Consider the following 10,289-nt stretch of genomic DNA (forward strand, 5'->3'; position numbering starts at 1 on the left):
TGGTGAATGTGACTGTGGAAATCAACAGACATGAACAGTGTGATTCTCATGATCCTGCATCCATTCCTAAGACATTTCTAATATGATGTTCTGCATGATATGAGATGATGATGGACTGGTTTCTGAGAGCAGATGAATCTGCAGGACTTTACCTCTGTCTGAGATCTTCTTGAGCTCCTCTTTGCAGAAATCCTCCAGTTTGTCTCTCAGCTGACGGACAGATTCTCTCAGAGCATCAGAAGAGACGAGAGAACTGAAGGGATCATCATTTACGTCTGTAGATTCAGGAGGTGCTGAGAGAGACTGGAAACTCTACAGAAAGCAGAAATCAAAACTCATCAGCTCCACACTTCACCCAATAACCTGCAGGAACATCAGATTTGACTCGACTGATCTTTAGTAACTCTCCTCAATCCAGCACATTCACAGCATCAGCTTCATTCATATTCATTAAATCACTAATTAAATCATTAAATCAATCATTAAATCATAGCTACAGATTCTAGTATTTGACACTTACACTCTATGTGAACTTTCTAGGAAATAGTTTGGATGATAAAACATCTGCTAAGAACATAAATGTCCATCTAACAGCTCAATGGAGTCTCATTGTAGAGTTGAGTAGATTTGCTCAGGAAAAGCTGCTCAAAGGCTACGATTAGATTGACCATTATTTATAACTTTAGAGCAGTTAGAGACACTGAAACTTTGCTTGCTAATATACAGACTTATTTCATGTTTGGAGTCTTCATGATCAAATTCATCAATGTGTTACAGGCAAATAAAAATCAGTTTTATCAGGTTTGAGGATCATCTGATCCAATTTTGATGAACGTTACTCAGAATCTGTACTATCGAGATCACTGATTTCACCATGATGTAATAATTCAGAAGGAAAAATTAGGTAAAAGCTGAAATGTTAGTTTGAACAGTTGGTGGCGCTAGTGGTGTTTGAGAGCTAAATATATCTTCCAGAAGAAAGAGCTCAGAGAAATGATTCCTAAGAGATTTCCAGAGCTGAAAGCCATTTGTAAGCGGTGTCTCTTTCAGAAGAAGATGATCAGATAAGAGTCTGACTGATGATTATATAATAAGACTAGGGCTGCCCCCTAATAGTCGACTAACCTTTAGTCGACGAGAAGAGGCTTGGTCGACCACAATTTATTAGTCGCTTAGTCGCAGAAAAAAAAAATCCACAGGAAATGGTGAGGTCACGCAGTCAGAGACGGACAGATTGTTACATCCAAATGCTCGCCTATCATTCATCGACCTCAAATATGGCTTATCATCTGAACTATGTAAGTAGTAGAAATTTTACATGGCCGCTCAATCTAATTTTAATCTAGAAAAATGTGCGCTATTCAAGTGTCTAAACAGTAGTGTGCTCACAGCATGACAGATGGAGGCGCCGGTGCGCTCACTTGCTCTTAAAATAATCTGCCATTTTTATCATACAGCAAAGAGTAATACATCTTTCGAATCTGTAAAGCCTCTACGTTTATTTGTGTGCACTCACTATAACAACAAAATAATGCAATAATTATGTAATGTAATAATGTAAAATAATGAAAGCAAATAGGATGCGCATTCTGCCGTCTCGGCCTCTGTGAACTTGAGCACGAAACTCCATGTATATCTGCCTTACAAACATGAAAAATATATCTATATTTAATCTAAATTTAATATATCTGTATTATATCTATAAAAAATATAGAGAGTGAAATGTCTACTTTCAAATGAAACAATTCAAACCTGAAAAAAACTAATGTGACCCTGGACCACAAAACCTTTCATAAGGGTCAATTTTTTAAAATTGAGATTTATACATCATCTCAAAGCTGAATAAATAATATTTCCATTGATGTATGGTTTGTTAGGATAGGACAATATTTGGCTGAGATACAACTATTTGAAAATCTGGAGTCTGTGAATGCAAAAAATCATCATCTAAAAATCTAAATATTGAGAAAATCATCTTTAAAGTTGTTCAAATGAAGTTCTTAGCAATGCATATTACTAATCAAACATTAAGTTTTGATATATTTACAGTAGGAAATTTACAAAATATCTTCATGGAACATGATCTTTACTTAATATCCTAATGATTTTTGGCATTAAAAAAATCGATAATTTTGACCCATACAATGTATTGTTGGCTATTGCTACAAATATCCCCCAGCGACTCAACACTGCTTTTGTGCTCCAGGGTCACAAATATTCTCAGATTATGTAATCCGTATAAAACTTGCATGCAGTACCCCAGCGACTTAACACTGCTTTTGTGCTGCAGGGTCACAAATATTCTCAGATTATGTAATCCGTATAAAACTTGCATGCAGTCGCATCTACTACTGTGGAGATGACGAGTCAGTGTTGCCAAATTCATCTCTTAAGCCGAAAACACAGAAAACACTAGTTTATCAATAGTTTATTAAAATGTTAATGCAGTTTAATCTTACGGTTTTTCCCTGACACATTCATCATCATTACTTCTGCCGGTGTGCTGTGGCAAGCTTTATGCGTGCGCTTGAGTGCTTATTAGGCTATGTAGGCAACTAGCAACAAGTGTTCCCCGAGTGACCACGCCGCATGGCGAGTTGACTTCATTCACAGAACTAGGTTACCTACGTAACCCCTCGTTCTATTTCATTTCAGTCAACACGCCGTAGTATGGGTCAACTGTGTACCAGATAAGGTCAGGAGGGGAGATAAACCCAAGCGGGGCAATAAAACACAAGGAAAACAATTCATGCGAACAGAACATTTTATTTGTTTTCCCTGGTATTTACACAACTAAATCAGTGGCTTATTAGCACCTTGATATTGTTTACATAAGACACTTCCCGTCTAGTGGCCAGACGTGTAGCCTGTACTTCCCAGGATTTGGGTGCCAGATCTGGCCCTGGGCCTGAGACAGCATGTCCTCTCTGACTCAGAGACATCATGGTGACCCCCTAAGCAAGGCGATTAAATCTGGCATCCATGACTGTTGGGGCTGGTGCAACCAGCAGGACTTTGGCCTTCAAAATCCTCACTTTGGCTAGGACTGCAGGCAGAAGTGGGAAAGGAGGAAATGCATACAGGAGTATTGGGGACCATTTGTTTGCCAGAGTATCCACCCCTAGAGGCCCTCTGGGGCCCACCATTGAATACCACAGGGGACAGTGTGTGGTTTCCTGTGTGGCAAAATAGTCTACTTTGACTTTCCCGAAATGAAGCCAAATGGCCTGTACCACTGCTGGGTGAAGTCGCCATTCTCCTGGTCTGGGACCCCCTCAGTGGACTCACTTTGTGTTTTGCTAACCATCGCTGTGGTGGGCGCATGTGAAGCAACTCCAATGGTACCACCTGACTGGTTGCTGCCATTAGGCCAAGCAATCTCCAGCCCGACCTCATCATAACTTGCTCCTGGACAGGCATTCATTCAACACTGACTGCCTCTGTGGAGTCAGAGATGCTCTCATTGCAGTTGAATCCAAACTCAAGCGTAAGTATGTCAATACCCTCGTGGTAGTGAGACAACTCTTTTTGCTGTACAGAGTCAGCCCCAATTTCTACAGGTAGGCTATGGGGAGCCAATGACAATACGAAGGAGAGAACATTGTATTCGTAAGCGTTGCCCTGAAAGTAGAACCTGAGGTACTTTCTGTGGTCCTTGTGAATTGGGATGTGGAAATAAGCATCTTGGAGATCCACTGTTGTAAACCAATCCCCTTGTCTGATGAAGGTTAAAACGGTTGAAAAGCAAAGCATATGGAAGGGCAGACGCATTAAATGATGATTGAACTTCCCGAGATTTAGGATGGGCCGAAGACCCATATCTTTCTTTGGAATCAGGAAATAGGTTGAATAAAACCCCTGCCTTATTGATCCCAAAGGCAGGCGTGATATTGCTCCTTTTCCTAAAAGAACTGAGACCTTGTCTGTCAGAAACCTGCACTGTGTCTCTTCTCTCAATACAGTAAGAACAACCCTTTAAAATTGGGGTGGCTTGGATTTGAATTGGAGCCTGTATCCAAACTCCAATGTGCTCAGCACCCATGGACATTAAGTGCATAGGCGCCAGTGAAAGAGGTTTTGACTTTGAAAAACGTGGGGCCAGAGGTTGATAACTGTCAGTGACGGTTTCTTCCGCCTGCTGTTCGTGTGCTGGAAGACTGCCTGTTGTGTCCTATGAAAGGACTGCCGGACTCCTTGGCCTGGTCTTATAAGTGCCCCTTGGGCCAAAGTCCGGTGCTGACCTATGAAGGCCTGGCTAGATGATTCTGGCCGAGCCCAATTACTGATCCCAGCTGATGTTCGTAGCCCATGAGTAGCTGGTGGTAATACAAGTACAAACACAGGGCAGTGCAAAACATGGCACCCCCAAGTCTTGAGGTTCTGTAGGCCATTGCTGAGCCTGTAACAAACTGTTCAGGGTCTCTTGCATACCTTGCATTTGCTTCTGAAGCTGACCAATGTCCCCTTCTACATGTTTACATTTACGAGCCTGTTTACGCCTGATCCCTTCCTCCAGAGGATCCTGTTCAGACCGAAGTGGCTCTTTGCCTGCAGGCATCTCACAACCAATAGTGTCCTCCTCTTGCATCATCCCATGCAGTGATTCACAAACTATTCACCTCTACAAGGTAGCTTTCACATTTATAAGTGATAAGGCCCCTATAAATATTTATGCAAATTCCATGAACCATAAATTCCATGAATTTCATGCCAACATGGTAGCTTCCATCCTCACGGGCGAAGAGACTCCTGTTAGCCAGAGACAACGAAAGAACTCAAAGCAAAATCTTACTGCCAAACAGCTCTTCCGATAGCTAGGAGGCAAAAAGTGAGAGCGTCGGCTACTTCGCACCTGTATTTGTAGACAGTGATTGCAAGCTGGGTGTGGTTAATTTGATATACCGTCTCCTAACAGTTCACCCTTAGCGAGGCTGAGCCATACTGTGGCGTGTTGACTGAAATTAAATAGAACAAATGTTCTAAAGTGCCTACATGTTAAAATTAGTACAATATCTTTATAGAAAAATCCTAATACTGAACATTTTATTGCATTATTATGACTCAAATATTTGTGTTTTTGTCTGCTCTAGCTCCCTACCAATACTATAAATCAATCTGAACATCTGTCTGCTACATTTTAACTTTACAATACATAATAATGATGTCCTTTAGCATACAGTGTTCTGACTGACAATAATAATGGGGTGCAACTTATAGGCTATCATTTGATAGCAGTTTACTACTTACCTAAGCTAACAAAGACTTCAGTAACCTATTTAGATTAAACTGACCTGTACTTGAAGCACTTAACAGATTTTGCTACATTTCGCTGCTTCTTCTGACCGCTTCCTCTCCTTCCTTGAGTCCAGCCATTGATTTCTGTTTGAAACCATTTGACAGAAGCGCAGAACAGACGTGAGCCGAAACTTATTTTTCCGTATGGCATAAAAGCACTGGCAGTCAAGACCGATACATGATTTATTATAAATTATTTATTGAATGTCAAATTCGGAAATTATAACTTTGATACACTGGTCAAGCAATAATATAAAATAATAATAATAATAATAATTACAAAAAAAACAAAAAAAATACAGTTCAGCCGACAGGCCACCTGCTTCACACTGACAAGTGTTTCTGCTGCGTAATTAAGATGAACAAAGTGAAGCTATGAATGACTGAAATAATCTGGATTCAGTCAGATTTACTGAATAGAAAATCATCTGTCACTGCATTTAACTTGCATTTTGACTGATGGAAGTGTTTATTTTTCACTCCACTATTTTATGTTGCTTAATCAAGCTCTGTTTTATGAAATATTGTGTTGATAAAGGTTTATGGTGCATTTTCAGTAAACAGTGAAGCTACCGTTCATTTCTGCTGGCGTGTACAGTGTGAATGCTGTAAACTGTTAATATGGGTGCTGATATAAACACATATGAAACAAGTGCCAGCAATGTTTCATCAGTGTCTAGTTTTAAATACCTGTTTCTCTGTCCTCTGTGCTGCAGCTGATACAGTTTTGTGATTTTTATGTTCATCCATACATAGCACACATATACATTTCTGGTCAGTGTGACAGAAAACCTCAAGGAGCTTCTCATGTTTCTGGCAGGTCATCTCCTGCAGTCGTCCAGTGGCTTCAGTCACTTTGTGTGGCTTACGTGAATGAAACTCCTCACGACGCTCAAAATGAGATTGACAGTAAGATTCCAGACACACCAGACAGGACTTGACGGCTTTGTATTTTCTTCCAGTACAGACGTCACACTGCACATCTCCAGCTCCAGCGTCACAGTCAGCAGAGAGTTTGGTCTTCTTCAGTTTCTCCACCACTTCAGCCAGCATGGTGTTTCTAGCTAAAGCAGGTCTTGGACTAAAGGTCTGTCTGCACTGAGGGCAGCTGTAGACTCTCTTCTGATCCTCCTGATCCCAGCAGTCTGTAATACAGCTCTTACAGTAACTGTGTCCACAGGAAGTTGTCACTGGATCCTTCAGGAGATCCAGACACACGGCACACAAGAACTCATCCTGAGAAAATCTGGCTTCTGCCATTTTACTGCATGAATACAGAGACACAAACACACAACAGCTCAACTACACTTTCAGTTTCTCTTTTACTGAAATCACATGATTCCTGTTTCCTGCTTCTGTGTTTGTGTGATGTGTGTAAAACAGGTGTGTCTGTGAGTCTGTAAAGTAGCTTTTTCATTCCTGCTACTGCATAGTCTCACAGACACACACACAAACACTCACACATTCTTGGATATGTGGTTTATGGGGACTCTCCATAGGTGTAATGGTTTTTATACTCTACAAACTGTATTTTCTATCCCCTTACCCTAACACTAACCCTACACCTACACCTCACACATTCACATTAACACACACACACACACACACACACACAGACTAACATTGTAACGCAGAGCATGGCGAGTCTTTACAGTGTCTGTGCTTTTCATGTCAGTGTTGTGTAGGGGTGGGACAAAATATCATGGCAATATATCATTGTCCTTCTGTGTGCGATACGATAATCAATACGCTGACACCAAATATCGTTATTTTAATTAATAAAATACAGTGCTCTACATAGATTTCCCTGCTCCTGTCATCGCTACTTCATGGCTCCTCGAGGTGGTGCGCAACACATGAATGAGGGAAACGTGAACATAAGTTAACTAGCTTAAGAAATAAAGGTTTTTAACGGGCTGGCGGCCAGCAGTTTGAGTAAAATAACAGATGCCTCAGCCACGTTTAAGTCCAAAGTCTTAAGTCCCACTTCAGATTTTATACCATGGGACAAACAAAAAAAGTACGACAAAGAGTACGCAATATGCAAGAACTGTATTATGTGCATGTGCTTTGAAGCCTTTCCGGTTAAACATTTAATTTGTGTTCTGCTCTGATATGCGCTTTTTCTGAGCGCGTACACCTGAAGCACATGCACACTAAAAAGCCTGACAAACAGCGCTGTCATGTGTATGTTCCCATTTAGTTCCTGTTGTCCTTATTTGGTCCTTCCAGTTCCTTTTCCCATTATTAGTATCAACTGTTCCTTGTTATTAGTTATCCCCATCACCTGTCTGCCCCTCGTTATCTGCCCTATTTAGTTCTAGCCCGTTCTGTTCTCCCTGGTCTGGAATTGTTTGTCAACTCCTTGTACTATGTGTGATTCCCTGAAAAAAAAGAATGAAATTCCTTTGTTTTGTACTCCTGGTCTCCTCATTCCTCGCTCCGTGCTCCTCACAGTAGCAACCCGTGACAGAATTCCAGACCACACAAAAAGTGAGGGGTGACTTTTCCTCTCGTTTGTTTTTTCCACCTTTTTGAAAAGTTTTGTTTTCCTTGTTTTCCCCACGGCTATGGAAATGCCGCTCGGTTCTCCGCCTTAGCTCACCTACTCTAGTTCACCGGCCGTTAATATGGCAAGCCCAACGAACATTAACATGGCAAGCTCGCCATGCGTTCATGAGGCCCCAGTGTCGGTTCCAGCCCCAGTGCCTGCTCCTCGTAAGCGCCTTCCAGAGCTCGCTTCAGTGTCGGGGTGACTTTTCCTCTCGTTTGTTTTTTCCACCTTTTTGAAAAGTTTTGTTTTCCTTGTTTTCCCCACGGCTATGGAAATGCCGCTCGGTTCTCCGCCTTAGCTCACCTACTCTAGTTCACCGGCCGTTAATATGGCAAGCCCAACGAACATTAACATGGCAAGCTCTCCATGCGTTCATGAGGCCCCAGTGTCGGTTCCAGCCCCAGTGCCTGCTCCTCGTAAGCGCCTTCCAGAGCTCGCTTCAGTGTCGGCTCCAGCCCCAGATCTCACTCCAGTGTCTGCTCCAGTTCCAAAACTCACTCCAGTGCCAGCTCCTCGAAAGCACTTTGCTGTGCCTGCTCCTCCAGAGCACCCTCCTGTGCCAGCACCACGTAAGCGCTACCCTGATCCCCAGTTCAGCCCAGGAAGGGCTCCTGTTCATGAGTATAGCCCATGGAGGGCTCCTGATCCCCAGTTCAGCCCAGGAAGGGCTCCTGATCCCCAGTCAAGCCCAGGGAGGGCTCCTGTTCCCCAGTCAAGCCCAGGGAGGGCTCCTGTTCCCCAGTCAAGCCCCGGGAGGGCTCCTGTTCCCCAGTCAAGCCCCGGGAGGGCTCCTGATCCCCAGTCAAGCCCAGTGTCGGCTCCAGCCCCAGAGCTCGCTCCAGTGTCGGCTCCAGCCCCAGAGCTCGCTCAAGTGCCCGCTCCACGTAAGCGCTTTCTAGAGCGCCATCTAGTGCCCACTCCTCCAGAGCGCCCCCCAGGATTCCTAGATTTCCCCAAGAAAATTTTGGGGGGGGGGCCATATACCCGTGGCCAAGCCAGCTAAGGCCACGGATGATCCGCCATGGCCTCCTGGGTCCCCTGCTCAGCCATGGCCTCCTGAGTCCCCTGCTCTGCCATGGAGGCTCTCCTTGGCCGAGCCAGCTAAGGCCACGGATGATCCGCCATGGCCTCCTGGGTCCCCTGCTCAGCCATGGCCTCCTGAGTCCCCTGCTCTGCCATGGAGGCTCTCCTTGGCCGAGCCAGCTAAGGCCACGGATGATCCGCCATGGCCTCCTGGGTCCCCTGCTCTGCCATGGCCTCCCGAGTTCCCTGATCCGCCATGGCTCACTGATCTGCCCTGGAGGCTCTTTTGTGCCCGCCCCCTCTCCCTGATGGTACTGTTACCCGCGCCGTCCGGGAGGGGGGTGATCTGTCACATGTATGTTCCCGTTTAGTTCCTGTTATCCTTATTTGGTCCTTCCAGTTCCTTTTCCCATTATTAGTATCATCTGTTCCTTGTTATTAGTTATCCCCATCACCTGTCTGCCCCTCGTTATCTGCCCTATTTATTTCTAGCCCGTTCTGTTCTCCCTTGTCTGGAATTGTTTGTCAACTCCTTGTGCTACGTGTGATTCCCTGAAAAAAAGAATGAACTCCTTTTGTTTTGTACTCCTTGTCTCCCCGCTCCTCACAGTAGCAACCTGTGACAAGCGCCTGATTACTGGACTAAGTTATCTTTCACATCTGATTGTGCTAATACTCAAAACATACAAGGTTTACATATAAACACAGTTGGTTAAGTCTAAAGTGAAAGTAAACAGTTGAGAGTAAAACAGATGTGTGCCTGTATATTAGATGCGTGTGTAACAAGGTTTAAAAAAATTTATTTCACTAGATTTTCCTGTTTATTTGCATTCAATGCTGTTCTATAATTGTCTAAACCAGTGTTTGTAAAAATACATTAAAACGGGTCTGGAAAGAGGTGATGGTTTCACCCTCTGTTATTTTTGTTGACAGTGTTACTGGTGTGTGAGCTGAAGCTGTCGTGACGATCTGTCTATATAAAAATACATTCTCTATGCAGACCCAATTCGGCGCTCTCCTGTTGTTCTTCCCTAAGCTTCAACACAACGCAGACCACAGATTCATACGGTTACACGTGCAGGTCTTAAAGTGACAGCAGACTAATAGTACTAAATATGCTGACACTTATCATTAAAGGGATAGTTCACCCAAAAATGACAATTCTGTCATTATTTACTCACTCTCATGTTGTCTTAAACCCGTATTAGTGCTGGGCGGTATGTCCAAAAATTTATATCATGGTATTTTTCAAAATTATACCGGTTTCACGGTACATGACGGTATTTTTGTAGTTGCAGTGTTAACCATATTTTCTACTGCTTGAGAGGAAATACTGCAGTATATTGACTTAGAATGCCCTATTTTACTGTCATGATGATTGAATATTGTCAAAAAATACCACACTAAATAGTGACTA

At 43.2% G+C, this 10,289-nt stretch overlaps 1 protein-coding gene across 1 annotated transcript; it reads right to left on the reverse strand.

Annotated features, from left to right (window-relative positions):
• Positions 1 to 5,319: 5,319 nt before the first annotated feature.
• LOC107573235 (E3 ubiquitin/ISG15 ligase TRIM25-like) lies at positions 5,320 to 6,651 on the reverse strand. Its single transcript, XM_016259670.1, has 2 exons — positions 5,986 to 6,651; positions 5,320 to 5,379 (listed from the first exon to the last, which is right to left on the reverse strand). Exons 1-2 carry the CDS (start codon positions 6,553 to 6,555, stop codon positions 5,320 to 5,322), a joined length of 630 nt encoding a protein of 209 aa, XP_016115156.1. The 5' UTR covers positions 6,556 to 6,651.
• Between the last annotated feature and the right edge of the window lie 3,638 nt (positions 6,652 to 10,289).

This window comes from Sinocyclocheilus grahami, unplaced genomic scaffold (assembly GCF_001515645.1).
Source record: "Sinocyclocheilus grahami isolate Dianchi unplaced genomic scaffold, SAMN03320097.WGS_v1.1 scaffold1899.1, whole genome shotgun sequence".
Taxonomy (NCBI): Eukaryota; Metazoa; Chordata; class Actinopteri; order Cypriniformes; family Cyprinidae; genus Sinocyclocheilus; species Sinocyclocheilus grahami.